Below are 19862 nucleotides of genomic sequence, written 5' to 3'. Positions count from 1 at the left end.
GCTCAAGCGGTAGCGTGCTCGCCTGGCATGCGTGCGGCCCGGGTTCGATCCTCAGCACCACATACAAACAAAGATGTTGTGTCCGCCAAAAAATACTAAAAAATAAATATTGAAAAATTCTCTCTCTCTCTCTCTTTAAAAAAAAAAAAAAGAAAGAAAGTTCCACCCCAATAAGGCAAGGGATTGGATTTTGAAGGGTGGAGTCTTGCTTGTTGTGTCTTGGGGTCAGAGGATTGACTGGCCTCTTGGGAGGCCACACCCATCTCAGGTGCTGTGTGGGATCATAGGCAGAGCGAGAGGAAAGGCACACAATCAGGCAGCAACGTCGGGCCACTCCCCTCATGCGCTCAAATGCACATGGCTCACACACACAGCCCACGGATGACTCGGACTAGAGGCTTGGTCTTCAACCTGTGGTGCTTTTGGATGATGGTGGAAACTTCAGGAGGCGGGGCTGCTGGAAGGAGGTTAGGCCACTGGGGTGCTTCCTTGAAGAGGTGCCACCTCCTCCTCTTCCTCTCCTTGCTTCCTGGTTGCCATGAGGTGAGCAGCTTCCTCTGCCATGGGCTCCCACCAGGATGTGCCACGTTGCCACAGGCCAAAAGCAATGGGCCAGCGGACCGAGGACTGAAATGTCCCAAGCCGTGAGCTGAAATAAACCTTTCCTCTTCCTAAGTGGACTGTCTTAGCTAGCCTGGTGTGCACATCTGGAATCCCAGTGACTTGGGAGAATTGCAAGTTTGAGATCAGCCTTGGCAACTTAGTGAAACCCTGTTTCAAAATAAAACATAAAAAGGGCTCAGTGGTTAAACACTCCAGGGTTCAATCCTCAGTATCAAAAATAATTTAGGCTGATTATCTCAAGTATTTTGTTATAGTAACAGAAAGCTGGCTGGCACATACATTTGGGGGAGGGTGCTGAGGATTGAATCCAAGGCCTTGTACATGTAGACATGTGTTCTACCAATGAGCTACACCCGCAGCCCAGAAGAATATATTTTAAATATGTGTGGTTGATTGTGTATCTATTTTGTCCCTATAAAGAATATTTAGTGCCCTATGGATAGGCAGAGACTCTGATTGGGCTCGGGCCTTTGGGAGAGCTTAGGAGGGTCTGAAGACTATTTATAATTTGATTTTTACACTAACGTATTTTTGTAAAAGAAACTAATGGAAGTGCAAAGTCAAGATCCAGGAAGTGTAAGTGGGACCTCATTGTGATACTATTCTCTATCCTGGACACGGGGATTGTAAAGTGTCTTCACCTCTGAGTGGCCAGGAGATGACATATGGAGCCTTTTGGGGTCTATTCTCTCGTGTTCTTCAGCAAGCCAGTCTCTGCTAAGGAACTTCAAACTCCTGCCAAAGAATGCAATTCTGACTTATGAGAGAGAGGGAGAGAGAGAGGGGGGAGAGAGAGAGAGAGAGAGAGAGAGAGAGAGAGAGAGAGAGAGAGAGAGGTGCGGGACCTGTAGCTCCCCTTCTCTGGGGCTCGGGGACTGCACACGCTGGCCAGGCCCCGTGGTAGCTCATGTGCCCGCTCTGTTGGGCTTTCACAACAGCGGCCTTCTCTCTGGTGCACCCCTGTGGCTCCTGATGGGGGCTGTAGAATCTGTGCAATTCTAAGTATGCGGAGGAACTCCTCCTTCTGTGTCACAGGGAAGCTTGTGGGGACGTAGGTGGCAGAGCAAGGAGGATGTTACTGTGGGGATAACCTTGAATCTCCCTAACTTACAAATAAGCACTGACTTTCCACACCCTGGAGCACTTCAGGGTCACTAACAAGTTGCCAGCAATGCATCTCGGTGGGGACAGAGCAGGGTGCTGGGTCTGCTGGTGGGTGGCTGGGGGCCGCCTGGACTCTGTGGGAAGCCTGGGCCTGGCTTGGAGCAGCAGCCCATGCAGTGCCCTCTGCTGGCTCTGCATGTGTCTCCCCCTCTTAATGCCACTGTGGGAACATGGGGCCTGGCCATGGGCTGGCCCCCGAGTCTGACCCCTTGCACTGGCCCCTGGACCTGGCTTGATGACATGGTTATGCCCACTTTCCTCTGACTGCAGGGAACATCAGAGGCCACCCAGGAGGGAGGACTCCAGGGGCCACACTATTCCTGCTGAAGGAGCTGTGAGCCTCTCACTTGGAGCAGGGAACGAGGGGGAAGCAGGCAGGGGGTTCCCATTCTGGAAGACTGATCCCCTGGGGCAAGGGTCCAGTGCCCCCCATGAGCGTGCAGGCGATGGCTTCTGTGGAGGCAGATTGAAGCTGACCAACAAACAGACTGGCCACCAGCGTTGTCCTTGGAAGAGGTGCCAAGCTTTCCTCCCTGGGAATTAAGATTCGTGGTCAGGAAGGGACCCAGGGATCGTGGCACTTGGGGGGGGGCCTGTGGAGTTCCTTCCGCCTCAAGCTGCCCCTAAATGCCTGTTTTCTTATCCTTTTGAGATCCCTGTGTAGACTGCCGACTCTAGCCTGGGTGTCCACATCTGCTGCCCACCATGATGGGAGAAGAGGGCGCCAGGGAGTCCCAGAGAGAGGAGGTCTCCACCCAGGAACAGCGGGGTCCTAGACGTACATGAGGGGAGAAAAGTCCAGCACATGTCAATAGCGGCTCAGGGATCTATTTAGGAAGGCCAGGAACATGCATTCAAGGGATCCTGGGCCATCTCTAGAGTGAGGGGTGTGTTTGGGGGCTCCCCACCTCTCTGCTAAAGGAAGCTTGGTGACAGGTGGGTGTGGGAAAGTAGATAGGGATGACATGAGCCTGCGATCTCAGGGTGGCCTCCAGTGGCCATCCTCGGGATCCTTAGGCTGATGTCCCCATTACGGGATCAGCAGATAACACCGGCAATGCCCTAAATTAAAGGTTTTTCAAGCTATCACGTCTCTCTTTGCTTAATCTATTTATTGGGGGCTTAATTTACAGTGCTCAAGGTAGTTGTATAAGTGAGTACTTTATGGTCAACTTCAAGATTTACAGATTTCCCCAAAATGTGGAGAGACAGACCTGGAGAGGCATGGCCTGTAGTTCCAGAGGCCTGGAGAGGTGTGGGGGACCTCAGGTTAAAGGCACAAATGTACAGCTGGGACCTGAGACGCTGGGCTTCATTCCAGAGGCCACTTGCCTGGTGTCAGGCTACGTCTAAAACTATTTCCTGTGTGGCCTGTGTCCTTCTTTATTAATGGTGGGGCGACACGGGGCACGTGGCTCTCTGCAGGGAACACGGGAGGCCGGAAGCTGGGATAAGAAGACTGGCCCTCTAATGGGCATGCATTTCCCACCCTCCCTCCCAGCCTCTCTCTGAGCTGGGAGAGTTTCTCAGGTGACATCGGTGACCTATTCTTCCTGTAGCAAAACCCAGGACTGTGTGGGGGCAGAGTGTGCAGACCTGGTCACCCATGTTATGAATTTAAGAATGGCTACGTGAAATGGGCCAGATGGTCCTGTTCCGTCGTGAGCATGTGTCACTGTGTATTGACAGCCCACTGTCATGTAATCACAGTGCAAACAAAGGCACCGGCATGCAGAGGGCAGAGGTGTCTCCCACAGGGCCACGAGAAATGCCTGCTGCAGGATGGCCAGAACTAGAGGGGACCTCGGGAAGCTCAGGCCCCTCGTCTGAAAGGCGGGAGTCTGGAGTTTGGAGTGATGAGGACCAGCCCACAGAGCTGGTTCCTGAGCCCAGGTCTCCCCACTGGGGTAGGTATGGTTTCAGTGCATATCAGGGCTTCCTGTGCCAGGTGTGGCCCTGCCCTACGGCAAGGCGTTGGAGGTGGAGATCCAGGACTATGGCCTGCAGTGGGACCCGTGGGCAGAATAGGACTAGGTCTTCAGGTTGCGAGGCTCCAGTGCCCAAGATGAAGCTGTGGCTTCAAGGGACCAGGGAGCGCACACACACCCACAGGGAACCCTCCCTGTGGCTCCCTGGGCTGCCTCCCCCTGGAGGCCACCATAGCCAGGTGGGTGTAGCCTGTAATTCTAGCAAGTTAGAAGGTTGATGCATGAGGATCCCAATTTTGAGGCCAACCTGTCTCTTTGGGCTGTGGCTCTGTGGTAGAGCTCCCTGGGTTCAACCCCTAGTGCCCCAAACCAAACCAACCACAACAAACCAAAAAGGCCACCCCAGAGGTGAACCCGAACCCGACCTGAACTCTGAGCCCAAATAAGTGTCTTTTCTTTGAACCTCTCTTGTGGGTTGAGTGCTGTCAGCCGGAGTACTGAGACCCCTGACCTGCTCTCTCTGCCCTGCCAGCCTGGTGACTGTAGTGTGCCACACCTGCTTCAAGAGGCAGGAGAAGCTGCACCGCTGCGGTCAGTGCAAGTTCGCCCACTACTGCGACCGCACCTGCCAGAAGGACGCCTGGCTGGACCACAAGAAGGAGTGCTCGGCCCTCAAGAGACACGGGAAGGCACCCAGTGAGAATATCAGGTCAGGCCCTGCAGACCAGGAGGGACTTCCAGGGCCCTGGGCTGCTCACTCCTGCCGTTCCCCCCACCCGGCTAAGAGGGAGGCCGGGGGAGTTCACAGAGCACGGCAGGCAGGCTCTGCAGGCAGGCTCTGCAGGCGGTCCAGGGCCCTGTATGTAACAGCTGACCTGCCAGGGTTGAGACATGGGGGTTTCCACATTCAGGAAAACCACGGTTTTGGCTTCTCTAGAAACAATGGCAGGAGCTGGGATCTGACAACGGGTGGGACAGAAGAGTACTGTCCACTTACAGTGGTCTCCCAGTCACCCGGCTGCCCCGGCCTGAGCGCTCTGGGCACCCTTGCCCCCGCACATGGGGCCTGGCGCGCATCAGCCGCGGCTGAATGAACGCAGCGTGACCGTGACCGTGACTGGGAGCGTGGCCTGCCTAACGCTGCCCTCCCGCAGGTTGGCCGCACGCATCATGTGGCGGGTGGAGAGAGAGGGCAGCGGGCTCACCGAGGGCTGCTTGGTGTCGGTGGACGACCTGCAGAACCACGTGGAACACTTTGGGGAGGAGGAGCAGAAGGAGCTGCGGGTGGACGTGGACACGTTCCTGCAGTACTGGCCGCCCCAGAGCCAAACTTTCAGCATGCAGTACATCTCCCACATCTTCGGAGTGGTACGGCGCCGGATCCGCCCTCCACTCCCCTCCGGCCCCTCTACTCCCCTCCGGCCCCTCCACTCCCCTCCGGCCCCGCCCCACCCTCCTCCCGCCCGCCCCACCTCTGTCTTCTCCTCCCTCCTTCCCTTCCAGCCTTTGGGTGGGTGGGCAACCATGCAGCAGGAGCATCTGCTGCTTCCCCTTAGGAGCCCAGGGACAGGCCTCTAAATAGTCCTATTTGAAACTAGAGACCCTGGAGTGTTATTCCTAGTAAAGAGGGGAGACGGGGACAGAGGGGGTTGTCCAGCCAAGAAGCTTCCAGGAAGTGCTGGTGCAGAGTCAGGAGGGGACCAGTGGATAGAGGAGCACAGAGCTTTTAGATGAGACCTGGCCCTGACCCTCCATGGCTTTGCTTGATCTGGGATCTGTCCGGCCCTGACTGAACCTGCCATCCCGTCCACACACTATTTCTGCATCATTTCTGAATGACAACTTATCTTCCTGCTTATCAGCACTTGGTAAACTTTCTTCAGTCTGAAATGAAAACAAAGACCTGATCCCCATCCCTCCCTGCCCACCAGTCACCTTGGAACTAAAGCCCTTCCTCTCCCCAGGTCTGCAGGGCAGGACTGAGGGGGCACTGGAGCAGTGGGTCCTTGTGCAGCCAGGGAAATTGGGCTTGTGGAGGGGGCAGCCCAGCCAGGGGAGCCACCAGGTCCAGGAGGTAGGGGTGGGGCCTGTGGATCAGGAGCTCCTTGGCCAGTGGGCCGCGGCCTCTCCCATGGTGCTGGTGATGAGGATGAGGAGGGGGTCCGCGGAATAGCAACAAGAAGGTCACACTTGCTGCCTCTCCAGGCCTGACCATGGAGAGAGGGGTGGGGACTTATTTTAAGGGACTGGCTCAGGCAACTCTGTCCAGGGGTTGCTGGATACCCAGGGAAGAGCTGGGCTTGAGCCAAAGGCAGTCTGCCCCACCAGTCCCTCTTGCTCAGGGGAGAGCAGTCTCTCCTATGTCAAGGTCTGCTGCTGATCAGGACCCACCTGCAAAGCGGTGGCCACTCTGCTTTGCTCCAAGTTCACTCGTTTAAAAATTAATCTCATCTAAAAAACAACTCTACAGAAACACACATACTAAGGTTTGACCAAATTAAATACCTGGGCACCATGGTCCAGCCATGCTGACCCATAAAGGTAGCCATCATGGCCTCTCCCCCCAGATTGTGTCATGAATCGTCACCACACAAGGTGAGGGCCCTCGTTTATAGAACAGAGAACCCAGGCTCAGAGAGGTTGTGTGATCTCTGAAGGCCACACAGTTGCTGCTTGAGGAAGGTCTGGAAGCAGCCTGTCTGGTGCCAGGGCATCTGTCCTTACTTCTGTTAGCCCTGCGGCGAGCTGCTGTGACAGACACACCCTGGGCGTCCCTAGGGGTCTGGGGATGAGAGCCACGGTCCTATAACTACCAGAGCCTGGAGCTGAGAGGATCCTTAGAGTTCCTCTAGTCCATTTGACTCAACCTACAGATGGGACACCAGAGCTCAGAGAGGAAAGAAGTGTGCCTGGTGCTCACGGGTGTGCCCATGTCTGAGGAGAGTTGTGGGAAGGTGGCCTTCTCCAGTACCAACCGCCAGGCCAGGACACACAGGCGTGCTGTTTCCGTTACCCAGACACAGTCACTGACACACTCCAGGTGTGCGCTCTTGTACGCGTCTCGTGCTCTGAGAGCAAGTGTTTAGAACCTGTTTCTAGAAAGAACGACTTATTTTTAAGGAAAAGAAAATCATTTGACTGCTACATCTGTAGTAGCAACTTGATTTGCCTTGCGTTTCAGAGACACATTAAATATGGCCCTCTTCTGATTTTTCAAATTTGTGAACAGGAAATACAAACCGGGACTCAGAGGCTGAGACAGGAGGATGGCAAGTTGGAGAAACCCTGTTTCACAGTTAATAAGTGCTGGGGCTGCAGCTCAGTGGTTGAACACCCCCGGTTCAATCCCAGTACTGGAAAAAACAAGAAATAACTATATGCCAGATTAAAAAATAGTCCAAGAGCGTTGTCAATTTTATGTCGCGGCAGCTACGGGAACTGTGAGAGGGCAGGCAAAGAAAGGAGGAGAGAGACAGGCAAGGGCATGGGCTGTGTGCTCCTACACGAGGGTATAGAGGGGAACCTCGGCGTGCCCAGGGGGACTCACGCGAGCCCAGCCAGGGACCCGGCATTTCCATCTTGAGCCCTTTTAGAATAGAACCTGGGCCAGCTTCAAGGTGCTGATGCACTTTTGCCAAGATGGGGCTCCAGGTTGCTCTCCCCTGTGGGTCATCTGGAGTGATGCAGAGCAGGGGCATCCCCTAGGCTCCCTGGCTTCAGGCTCCCTCGAAGCTGGGTGGCCTTTGCCTTGCCTGTGTCCCTGACGGCCCTTTGGTCTCTTTCTTTGGTAGATCAACTGCAACGGGTTTACTCTCAGCGATCAAAGAGGCCTGCAGGCTGTGGGCGTGGGCATCTTCCCCAACCTGGGGCTGGTTAACCACGACTGCTGGCCCAACTGCACTGTCATATTCAACAATGGCAGGTGAGTCCAGCTGAAAGGGCATGCGGGGACAGGCGGCCTCCCATGTCTGATGACTTCACTTAACCAGAGTGGGCCTTCCACCTTGAACCGCGGTGAAAGTCCCCTGTGCGCCCAGTTGGAACCTCCCACAGACGAGCTGCGGCTGGGAAGGGTAGTGAGGAGAGAGCAGAGTGCCGCGGGTCACTTCCAAGGCCTGGTGTGTTTCTTGAGGCTGCCTGGCATGTTAGATGAGCCTCTAGCGTCTATTTTAAAATGTGAAGCTGGAATCATCTCTCTCAGGTCATGCAGAATTCAGGTTGAGGGAGGCTGCAGGAACATACCCTAAAGCCTCTAGCATTAAGCGCATTTTCCCAGTGATTCCCCAGAAGCCAGAAACAGTAGACTCTGGGTCCCGCTGAGAGCTAGGCCTCGCCATCAATGTGGCAAGGACCCGATTTCCCTCTTCCTGCCCGTTTCCGATGTCAGTTTCTAATGGAATTGAGAAAGACCTTAAGATGGGAAAGTTTATTTTGGATCTTGATGATACTATTTTCCCAGCATCTGTATTTGTCCTCCCAAGCCTCTTGGGGTCACTGCCTGGACCTCCTGCAATCTCCTGAGAGGGCCAGTTTTCCAGTCTGGCCTGGCTGGCAAGGAGATCACACTCAGCCATGTGCAGGGCTGACTCTCTAGGCCCTTCCCTAAGCTATGGCGACCCGGGACTCTGCCAGTCACTCTGCACAATGGCCAAGGAGCCTGGGAACCTTCCTCTGTCCTCTCGGCTTCTGCTCTGGCTTCCCTGTGTCTACTAATTCTGAGCAGCCATGTTTGTCTGGGCTGCTTGGCTTCTGTGTGAGAAGACGCCTTTGCGTTCACTGCCTGGCCACCTGCCATCTGGAGAGACCCCTGGGCCTGGCATTGGGTCCTGATTCCAGCTCTGACCAGTTTTACCTACTAGCTGTGTGAGTGGACCACATCTTAGCACTGGACTTCAAATGCATTCTCAGGACACCACCTGCCAGGTGGCAGGTGAGACCCAGAGGCCCAGGGAAGGAAGCAAGCTATGCAGGGCCAAGAGCCTTCTACCCGCAGACCTCCTCATTCCAAAACCAGGGTACTGTCCACCAGGCCAGCCGCGTCCTGTCCTGGGACCGGCTGGAAGGGCTAGGATGCAGGCTGCTGTGACAGTGAGTGGCACCTTGCCGACTAGGCAGGCCGGCCAGTGGTATTGACTTCACCTGGTGTCTGTGACAGTTGTGGGGCACCTTGCCCACTGGGCAGGTCTGCCAGTGGTATTGACTCCACCTGGTGTCTGTTTTGTCTTTCAGCCATGAGGCAGTGAAGTCCATGTTTCACACCCAGATGAGGTGGGTCAGCCCTTCCATGACCCCTGCTCCTCTGACCCATCTGCCTCCTTTGCCTGGTGTGCTGGGCCCACCACGCCCGAGACTCCATGTCTGCTGTCCGTCCGAGTGTCCTCTGCAAGCCAGTGCCCATCCTCCTTGCATGGCGTATTGTTAATGCTTTTGAACTGGGCATCTGCTGCTCACCCACCTCTTCCTCTCTGTCTGCTCTCTCTCTCTCTCCTGGCCACCAAGCATGAGTCCTTCTAGTCCACATCTTAGCCCAAACCTACGTCTGCCCCCTACACCCTGTTCACCACAAGACGGGGGCTGTGGATCCACTGACCTGCTAAAGGACCCAGTTTGTTTATAACCCCAACTTCTCGCCCAGACTGGTTTCTGAAAATAGCATCCACAACTGTGAAAATTCTGATCAATAGTCATTCATTTTAGTATTCTGTTTATAGTTTCTGGCCAACTCTGTGAATTCGCAGTTTAGGTTAAATTTTGCTTTTGCTTTTCCTTAATGACGATCAAATAGCTCCAGAGGGGTCTTTGGGTCGGGCTGTGCTTGGGACCCTTGAAGTGGTCTTTGGGGATGAGGGCTAGGAGAGCTTGGGGCACCTGATTTGTTGCTGTGCCTCACATGAGACTCTGGATGCGCCACACCATCTCCTGGCTTTGGGTTCCACATCAGGGGAGCAAAGGTGAGGAGGACGGTGTCTCTGGGGACCTCTGGCTCTGGCTCTGTTCCTAAGCTCTGCAAAAAAATGCTTTAAATAAGTGGCTGCTTGTCGCTCAGCTAGCTGGGTGATAGATGGCAGAGTGCTGAAGTACAAGGGACCTGGGTCCCGCCAGGGCAGGGACAGGTCCAGGACAGCGGCCACAGGAAGGGCAGTGCCACACCCCTCACCTCCTGCTTCTTCGGCAGTGCTTACTTCAATTCCCGTTTGCCCCCAGCCACCAATTCCACGTACAGATGTCCCTCGCTTACAGTGGCTTGGCACAAAGATTTTTTTGACATCCTGGTAGTGCAGAAGTATGCCCATGTGGTCATCCTGTCACCCACCAGTAGCGCAGTAGTTGAGACATCAGGTGCACAGTGACATCAGTGGGAGATGACCTCGCCCACTGCAGGCGGTGCCCATGTTCTGGGCATATTGAAGGCAGCCGGGCCAGGCTATGGTGTGGGGCAGGTCAGGGGACTGCACATGTCTTTTGAGGGTTGGGACACTTTATTACTTTCACGCTCCCCAGCAGGGGCAAGCCCATCTGCGTTTTTGTCCTGTGATATTTTCAGTTACCCATGGGTTTACTGGGACGTGAGCCCTGGAAGTCAGGGCTCACCTGTAACATCAGACTGGGAGAAGATGTATGTGTGTTTTTTGGTATTTAAGTGATACAAAATTAATTTGGTTTTGAAAACTCTTAAACACCATTAAACCATCTGAGCCACAGATCACTGTTGGATTTCAATCTGTCACCATGGCGAGCTGCCTCTGGGAAAGGAACCGTGGGAGCAGAGTGGGTCCTCATCTCCCGGGACAGGACACCAGTGATCTACCCTACACCCTGGCCCTGGAGTGGCTCACCTGGGACAATTTGCCTGGTAGTGGAGTCCTAAAACCCAGGGCAGTGGTCCATCTCGTGTCCCAGGCAACTGTGCTGGCCGTGAGGCTTCCTGGAAACCTCATGGGAGCAGCACCAGGGGCACCAAGGGCACCCGACTCTAATCTCTGCCACCCCTGTGCTCTGGGACCTGGGAGGAGGCCACTTGCTTTCTTGGTTTGTGTCCTCGTTTCAGAGACATGGGGCCCTGCAGCTCAGCGTGTTAGGATTCTCAGCAGAGCTGTGAGCACAACCACCCACCTTCTGTCCCACCTGCCTTTCATTGCCTCTGCTGAGAACTGGGCTGGGAAGAAAGGAAAGCAGGAATAGGAGGTGGCGTCCGGGGCTTTCCCAGGCTGCCTCAATGAGTGCATTTTGGGGCGCGTTGGTGTATTCCAATTTGGGGAGAGGTTTCCACCTTAAGTGGTGACCTCAGGTGCCAGGCGGGCATGTCTCTGCCACTCACCTTGGAAGACATGGAAGGGGATGCTTTGCCTGGAACCCCTCCAGGTGCTAGAGTCCTGCCCTGCCTTTCACACAGCACCTAACAGCCTTTCTGGGTGGTAAAGCCATGCCCACCTCTGCAGTGCCTGTCCCCAGCCCTCTGCATCCTGCCCCTTGCTCTCTGGATGGTGGTTTTCCCCTGGGCCGTAAGGCCCTGGACTGGGCTTGGGATCTAGCTTGCCAGTCTCACACTTCTCTGTAACCATCTGACCTTGTGGTGCTGGGGGGGGGGGGTGGAGTGGGTGGGGCCCGCAGCCTGCCTGTCGGATCCACTGGGTGTCAGTTCTGCAGAGGGCTTTCACCTTGAGCACCTTTCATATTGTTGCTCAGCGGGTGGGTACTGGAGGGTAAGGTCTGGGGGGAAGGAAATCTACCTACCGTTGCTAGTATGCCGCGTCTCCCAGGAAACGCTGAAGGCAGTGATGAGCAGGCTGCAGACCCAGCCTTTGTTTGTCTACCTCCAGTGATAGTGGTGGGCATGAGTCCCCCACAGGGGGGGCCTGAACATTGGACCAAAGCTGAAGGTCCTGAGGCTTAAAGTCAGACACAGAGTGTGCCAGGGTTGTGGGTAATGGAATGTATTTGTCTTTGAGAGTGTCTCCAAACTAACCAGAAATCGCTTCTAGGTCTTTTTTTCTTGGGGTTTGCCTCCTTGTTTCTCCCTTCCCTTGTCACAGATAACCAGTAACTAAGTGCACACAGGTGGCTGCAGAAATGGTGGCTGTGTATGGTTTTATGGCCCAGCCCAGCCCTCTACTGGGAGCCTATGGGAACCTATTCCAGGGCAATCGGCTGAATGGAGCAGATTTGACCATTATAATACTGAGCGACCTACAACTAGGGGTCACATTCCCCCTCCTGGGGGGAATGGGTGCTTTCTCGGGGTGCTAGTGGAGGTGCAGTCTCTGGGACTTGACCCTTGAGCCTAGGAGAGCACGATCCTCTGTGGGTGGCCTGGTTCTCCTGACTCCTGCCCCTTCGTCCTGCTCTAGGATCGAGCTCCGGGCCCTGGGCAAGATCTCGGAGGGAGAGGAGCTGACGGTGTCTTACATCGACTTCCTCAGTGTCAGCGAGGAGCGCAGGCAGCAGCTGAAGCAGCAGTACTACTTCAACTGCACCTGTGAGCACTGCCAGAAAGGGCTGAAGGATGACCTCTTCCTGGGAGTGAAGGAAGACCCCAAGGTACACGCAGCCCACCGCTGGGCCCAGGCCACTGCCCCTGGAGCCAGGCCAGGGCAGTTCTCACAGCCAGTCGAGGTCCCCATGGCCCCGGGGAGGTGGCAAGGGGTGGTAGGGCCCAGCTGTCCCGACTAGGGGTCTGAGTTTGGGGGAGTCACTCCGTCTTCCCATCTGCGAAACAGGAATGAAGGCCCGCTGCAAGGGTCGTCTTGAGGATGAACCAAGGTGCCATAGGAAAGGGAGCAGAGGCACTCCGCGAATCTCCCACCCCCATGTGGGTGAAATACCCCTGAGCCTCTCAGACATGGAGGTCTGAGGGGCAAAGAGATTTGTTACTGGGTTTTCCCAGAGAAATTCCTGGTCTCACGGATGACAACATGGAGAGGGGGCAGGCTTGCGGAGGGGCCTCTGGAGCTCAGCTGCACCAGGAGGGAGCCGAGTGGCCAGGTGTCAGAATAGCAGGGCAAAGCCACGCACCAAAAACGACAGTGACATTGTCTGGCTCTATGGTCAAGCGGGAAGGGCTGGGTCCTGAGTCCAGTGGGAAGAGTGTCTTCAAGGCCTGCCATGCCTTCGTAAGAGGTGTAGGGAAGGTCCCTGAAGGGGAGCTGGCCCAAGGTCTCAGAGACCCAGGAAGGAAGAAAGATGTAGGTGGCGGCCCTGTTGGGAACACTGAATATTGAATAAAACCCAAATAACCACAGACAGAGAGTCAAAGGAGAAAATACCCTGAACCCACTAAGATGAATGAGCCAGATGTTTATGTGCAGATGTGGAATGAGCTGTGTTTGTTAAAGGGCAAGAATCAGGGGCCAAGCAATGCTGTGCAGGCTAGTTTGCTGGAGCTGCTTATAACAAAGTGCCCCGAACTAGCCCTGTTGATCCCAGGGGTGCTTTACCACTGAGCCACATCTCCCTTTTCTATATTTATTTAGAGTTGAGTTGCTAAGTGCCTTGCAAAGTTGCTAAGGCTGGCTTTGAAATCACGATCCTCCCCTCTCCCCTGGCCCCTCCCCTGGCTCCTTTGCTTATCTCAGGCTCCTCTCCTCTAATCCCGCCCCTCTCCCCTGGCCCCGCCCCTCTTCCCTGGGGGGGCGTTCCTTTCCTTCTCTCTGGCTCCTCCCCTCTACTTGGCTCCTCCCCCTTTCCCTCCCCCTCCCCCTTCATTTAGTACCTTCTCTTCCTCCTTTGAACTTTGACAAATTCAGTGGTTTTTTTTCCTTCAAAATTATGGTGTCCTCATGTGATATGGCTTCTTGATTATGGTACTTTCATGCCTCAAATACCAAAAACGTCTTTGGATAGGTTTTGGCGGGATTAATGCGGTAAACCAAGTGGGTCTCGGTTTCAGATGTAGCTGGCAAAAATCCCTTCTGACGTCCTCTGGTCAGGATGCCAACCTTGTCCAGATGCTAAGACGCTGGGAGGTTTGAATGGGCAGAAGCGCAGGATCCCCCTTAACGACCCCCTGTGAACTGGAGTCCAATGCTGCAGGCTCAGTCCTCGCCTCAGGCTGCCTCCAGAGCGTGCAGAGCGTGCCAGTGAAGGTGGGCTAGTGGATGAGTGGCCGATGTTTTGGGTGATAGATCAGAATCCAAAATGCAGAAAACACCCTACAGGGACCAGCGCCAGGCTCTGCTCCTGGCCACAGCCCACGGGGAGCCTGGACTAGGGATCACTAGCTGGCAGAAAGCAAGGCAGAGAAGCTGCAGGAATCCTGACAGAGCCGCAGGACCCAGAGTTCAGAACCAGGAAGGCACTGATCTCGGTGGCCTCACCTACCTCCGCTGGCAGCTGTCAACAGAGTGGGCTTTCCCTGGAGGGGGCCTCCAACTTCACGTCCCTCTTTTCCAGCCCTCTCAGGAAGCTGTGAAGGAGATGATACAATTCTCCAAGGACACATTGGAAAAAATACACAAGGCTCGCTCCGAGGGTCTGTACCATGAGGTGAGAGGCTACTGCTCTAGGGCTGGGCTGGGGAGGAGCGGGGAAGGGCTGCTCTTCTGCGGATGTCCCTTGATTGAGACTAGGGCTTTTCTTGCTCCTAATCCTTTAGTACCTGCTAGAGGTGTGTTCTCAGCGACCCTTCAGTTCACGGGAACTGGGTCTGAGCAGAGCAGGGGCAGCTTGACAGATGTGTCTGGGGCTGTAGGACAGCTCAGGGCCATTGGAGGTGGGATGGCGATGACAGTTGGACTCATGGGAATGGCCTCTTGCTCTGAGTAATTGAGTGCTTGAATGGCCACAGTTTCTAGTCTCCGCCAACCAAAATTCAGTTGTGGTTTCTGGAAGCACCAGGGGCTCTCACTAGAGAGGGGGCTGTACACTAGAATCACCTTCAAAAAGTCCTGATGCCCAGACCCTGGCCCAGGACAATTTCAGCAGAATCTCTGGAAGTGAGACCCAGACAGTAAGATTTTCAAAGTTCTCCAGCAATTTCAACGTGCAGCTGAAGCTGAGGCCCACGGCCCAACACTGGGCTGCAGTGAAGTGGCTTTGAATTATCCTGGGCAGCTGAGTCTCACCCCCTGAGATGCCAGTCACCCAGTCTGCAGCAGAACAGAGACCAGATTCAGGATGTTCTCCCGAACTCATTAAGCCACTGGGGCATGTGGGCAGGTTTGCGTGGCACTAGGACGCGGTACCATGGGGGTGGGTTCTCTTCCTTCTCCCTCCTCTCCTCCTCGGCCTCTGCTAACTCAGTCATTGCACGTGCAGAGCCCTCCCTGGGGTGACCAACACGACACTGTCCTTGCCTCCCTGGAATCCTGTCGGTGGGGAGAGTCAATGCCCAGTGTTGCGCACAGCTTGGGAAGCCGCGTCAGGGCGTGAGCCGGGAGTGGGCAGCAGGCGGGTTCTCTTTCTCTGGATTCTTGTCTCCTCTTCATTTCTTCTTTGTCTTCATTCAAACTTGGCAGAGCCAACTTCGGGCTGCCCACTGCCCCTTGGATTGGAGAGGGTTTCCTGCAGGACGGGCTGGTCGCAGCTCCCCGTTGCCACCCCACAACCATTTGCTCCCAGGCTCTGGGGAAGCCTCAGAGCTCGGCTAGTTTTGAAATGGAGAGAACTGGTGGCCCTTCCCCATGAGAGCATCCAGGGAGGAGGAGAATAATGACAACCCAATCGAGAGACCCTCTGGGTTTGTGAGGTGCAGTCTCAGCTTGTGTCTACGCATGAGCTGTGGGAAAGCCTGCCCCCACCAAGGTCTCCGGCCTTCCGGGAACCGCCTTCTCTGCCCATCATCTTGTACGTATCTATCAACTTGCTCAGCCTCACTGGGCAGAAGGACCCCCAGCGCCTCCCACAAACTGCACATCCCACATCTTTCTCCCAGATATTTGGTATCAATTAGTCTGGGGTAGAGTCTTTTTTTGGGGGGGGCATCAGCATTTTAAAAAAGCTTTCCAGATATTCCAAAGTACAACCCATGTGGAGAATCACAAGAAGGGTCGCAAAGATGGAGCTCAACTGCTTGGTTCGAATCTTTGATCTCACTACCTGTGTGACTTTGACAAAGTACTTACCTTCTCTGTGCTTCAGTTTTTTCCTCTAGTAAATTGGGAATACTGGTAGTACCCAAGTCACTGCATTGCCGTGGGACAAATCTGTCATGGACCTGTCACCTGTCTGTATTTGTACATGTGCACATATTTGCACATGTATGTCTTTGTATGCACATGTATACACGTATACACACACATACGTACACAGCTTTCACAGCTCTCAGCTGCCCACAGATTTAAAAGCTGCCCACTACCTCTGTCATTGGTGTGTCCCGTGGTTACACTCTCATCCCCGCATCTTAGCCCAGTCACAAACTCGGCTGCCTCACTTCTGTCAGCAGCTTCCCCAGCCTTAAAAGAGGTCCGGGGTCCTCGGGATGCTCCCGTGTGACTGAGGCTCCGGCTCCGGGGTAGTGGTGACGGTGGCCCGTGTTTCGCTCCAGGTGGTGAGGCTGTGCCGAGAGGCTCTGCAGAAGCAGGAGCCAGTGTTTGCTGATACCAACCTCTACACGCTGCGGATGCTGAGTGTCGTGTCTGAGGTCCTCTCCTACCTCCAGGCCTTCGATGAGGCCTCCCACTACGCCAGGCGGATGGTGGACGGCTACATGTAGGTGACCATTGCCGACCCAGGATGGTCTCCTGAGACCTCCTCCAAATGGCACACAGGGCGCAGGTGCTGCGCCTCCTCACCCACGGCCTCTGTGGGCCACCCACATCTCCTTCCCTCCAGCCTTTCTACATGGGCTCCGAGTAGTAGTGACCACCCTTCACTTCCGCGTCCCCATGAGCCGGTGGGTTTGCATTTCTGGACAAATGAGGAAGTCTTCCAGAGGAGGCCGCCTGTTAGACATGCTGCCCACTGCCCAGCGGGCAGGAGGGAGCCTCCCAGAGGAGCACAACCACCAGCTGTCCTGAGAAGGACGCTCTAGTTATTCCTGTCACTTTCATAGGAGAGCCTGAGTGCCCCCTAGGGCCCCAGCTCCCCCTATTCTAGCTCAGAGTACCATCCTGGGCCTTCTCATGGGGATGCAGCTCGGGGGCTCAGGCCGGAGTCCCAGCTCCTACAGCTCCCTGTGCCCCTCAGTCCCACCCAGCTGGCCAGGGAGGCCTCACAGACTAGCAGGAGGGGCAGACGGGCCTAGCACTGAAGGTTCTTTCTGAGCCACTAGGAGACGGGTGGGAGTGGGAGGGCTTGGGGTCATGTCTTGTTATCTTCTGTCCCCCTGCAGGAAGCTCTACCACCCCAACAATGCCCAACTGGGCATGGCCGTGATGCGGGCAGGCCTGACCAACTGGCACGCTGGTCACATCGAGGTGGGGCACGGGATGATCTGCAAAGCCTACGCCATCCTCCTGGTGACTCACGGGCCCTCCCACCCCATCACTAAGGACCTGGAGGCAAGTAGTGCCTGAGGGCTGGGCCTCGACCTCTGAGCTCCCTGAGGGGGAAAGGCCTAGTTCAGGTGGACCTGGCCCTAGGGGAGTCCTGATATCTGGAGGGACCAGAAAGGGAGGGTGCAGAAATGCTTTGTCATCCCATTGTTTCATATCCAGGAACCCCGGGGCCCTGGGAAGGGGCTCTGTCTGTAGTGACTGAGGGGTGACGGCAAGGCTGAGCCTAAGTGCTGGGCCTGAGATGGCCACGGCTGGACTGAGAAGCTGGACCGTGGTGTGTGCACAGCCATTTACACATGGAGCTTGGAACTCGCCTCTGGAGTCCAACTCCGGGGTGGAGTCCCAGCCTCTGCTCTCTCCAGCTGTGCTCCTCCACACAGTGATGGCAGTGACACCTGGCCGGCTCCACCTCTGTGTGGTAGGGACCAGGATGGTGTCGTGGTGTGGGTTCAGCAAGTCAGTGCTTAAAGGCCCAAGGGACGAGGGGCGCAGTTTTACTATCTGCTGCGTCCCTGCCTGCTTTGAAGCGCTGGTTTATTTGAGTGACAGGACTGTCCTCAGGTGACTTCGTCCAGGGGAAGCAGGTATACTTCATGTCTTCACACTGTGACCTCAAGTGTTGCAGAGTGGTCTTGACACTAGGACTAGTGTGACCTCAGGTGAGGTGTCCCTGACTTCTCAGACCCCCAGATCCTCATCTATAAGAGAGAGGATATGCTAGCTCTGAACATGGATTCAGGGACCAAGCGACAGCGGGGAGCGGAGGTGACTAGCTGTCTGTCCAGCCACTAAGCTTGTCCAGGCAGAGTCTCCATCAGTCTGATTCACTGTGGTTTCCAGTGAAACCACAGATGTCCTGACACGTGGAGAGACAGGGCTTTCTCGTGTGCCATACTCCATGATCTTCCAAACCTACTGTGAGGCACAAGGGGATCTCATTTGTGTTCTGGACAAGACTGAGGGCTGAAGTGGTTGTGTCACTTGCCTGAGGTCCCACAGCATAAGTGAGGGACCCAAGTCTGGGTCCCCGCTTGACAGGTCCTGAGGGCAAACATTCTCTGGTGGAAACGTCCCTCTGACTACTCCCTCGGGGCCACGCCGCCTTCCGCACTAACTGCCCACTGCTGAGGTGGAGAGCAGAGCTCCCTCAAGTGTCCTGGGCTGTCCCCACCATTCACTGTGGATGTGTCCCCCAGGCCATGCGGGTGCAGACGGAGATGGAGCTGCGCATGTTCCGCCAGAACGAGTTCATGTACCACAAGATGCGAGAAGCAGCCCTGAACAACCAGCCCATGCAGGTCATGGCCGAGCCCAGCGCGGAGCCAGCCCCGGCTCTGTTCCACAAGAAGCCCTGAGGACCTGGGGCGGGGGCAGCCCGCGGGGAGGGGCTCTGGAGGCAGCGGGTCTCTGCAGAGACCCTTGGTGAGCAAGCTCAGCCTCATGGGGACGTCCTGCCCTGTGTTCACCTTGTCATTCGGGCTCAGTTCAGCTTGTTCAATGAGTTTGACGCTGTCTCCCAGCCCGACGCCTGTAGGTACGCGCTGTTGCTGGGCCCTAGCGTCTGGTAATGGAGCCCCCAGTGTAGGAGGGATACAAATGTAAGTGATCGATTAAAGCCCAGTGTCATCCTGAAAGCAGTGGTGAACCACATGGAGAGGGGTGCAGGGGAGGGATGTGTCTGGTGTGTGTGCACCTGGCGTGTGTGTGGGGTGCCATGGGGCTGTGGTGCCAGGCGCCTGGAGTCTCCTGGCTGCTCACCTATTTGTGCAAGTGTCTCTGGGGCTGGTGGTCTCCCCCGGGGCTGGAATCGTCAGCGTTTGGCGACTCGGGTGAGTGCTGTCTGACTTCCTCAGGTCGGTGGGATTATGAGGAATGGCTGTTAGGCCCTTTAGGACCCACTCAGAGACTTGAAGCCCATTCAGAAGGGGACACATGCAGAAAGAGGCAGGACCTTGCCCAAGCCACCTAAGATCTCAATTCTGGGTCTGGGTTCCAAGTGTAATTTTAGAAATAATTCTAGACATACAGAGGGAATATCTCCCCACCTTAGCACCTGGCCTGGTGCCTCCTTGTGATGTGGGAGCTGCTGGGACAATACCTGGATTTTTCTCGCCATTGACCTAGTAGGACTGAAGAAGCCTTCCCAGGGTGCACCTGGGAGAGAAGGGAGGAGACACGCACGCGATGGCCCTGGGTCCAGCAGAGGTGTACCTGGGGGTTTGGCTCCGTGTGCCTGGGTGGTCTTTCTAGGCTTAGACTCCTTCATTGTCCCAAGAGGCTCCGTCAGAGGGCTGAGTAATTACTTCCCTTGCTGAATTTCTTTTTCTGTCCGTGCCCTGGGGTTCTTGCTCTTCTCACCAGAAGAAACACCTGTGCACCTCTTCAGAGATGTGACCAGTGTGTCCTGATTTCCTGGGAGACTCTTGTTATTTCCATAAAAAAGTGTAGGTCTTGAGAATTGTCCTATTCCAAGAATGGCCTATTATCTTCTGAGACTTCAAATTTCTCACCAATGTTTTCTGAGACCCCGGAACAAACTCCTTCAGTTAGGGATGTCCCCAAGACTTCTATGCAACCTTGGGCTACTACCACTGACCCCAGAACTCCACCCAGCTTCGTGGAGTCAAGTAAGCTCCGCAAATTCCGTGTTTTCCTCCATCCCTGCTCCTCCAGCTCCAGAATGACCCACTGCCTCCCTCTGAACTTCGTCTAG

At 55.4% G+C, this 19862-nt stretch overlaps 1 protein-coding gene across 1 annotated transcript in view; it reads left to right on the top strand.

Annotated features, from left to right (window-relative positions):
* Positions 1-18504, top strand: part of Smyd1 (SET and MYND domain containing 1) — a 32725-nt gene extending 14221 nt beyond the window's left edge. Inside the window, exons 2-10 of the mRNA XM_027948889.2 lie at positions 4249-4425; positions 4871-5084; positions 7508-7638; positions 8946-8984; positions 12065-12254; positions 14106-14198; positions 16198-16361; positions 16984-17152; positions 18346-18504. Coding sequence (XP_027804690.2) covers positions 4249-4425; positions 4871-5084; positions 7508-7638; positions 8946-8984; positions 12065-12254; positions 14106-14198; positions 16198-16361; positions 16984-17152; positions 18346-18504 — 1336 coding nt within the window. The remainder of the gene's footprint in view (positions 1-4248; positions 4426-4870; positions 5085-7507; positions 7639-8945; positions 8985-12064; positions 12255-14105; positions 14199-16197; positions 16362-16983; positions 17153-18345) is intronic.
* The last annotated feature ends 1358 nt before the right edge of the window (positions 18505-19862 follow it).

The sequence above is a fragment of the Marmota flaviventris genome, chromosome 14, assembly GCF_047511675.1.
Source record: "Marmota flaviventris isolate mMarFla1 chromosome 14, mMarFla1.hap1, whole genome shotgun sequence".
NCBI lineage: Eukaryota > Metazoa > Chordata > Mammalia > Rodentia > Sciuridae > Marmota > Marmota flaviventris.
The sequence above is the reverse complement of the archived record's forward strand: the minus strand, read 5'-3'. Positions and strand labels throughout refer to the sequence as shown.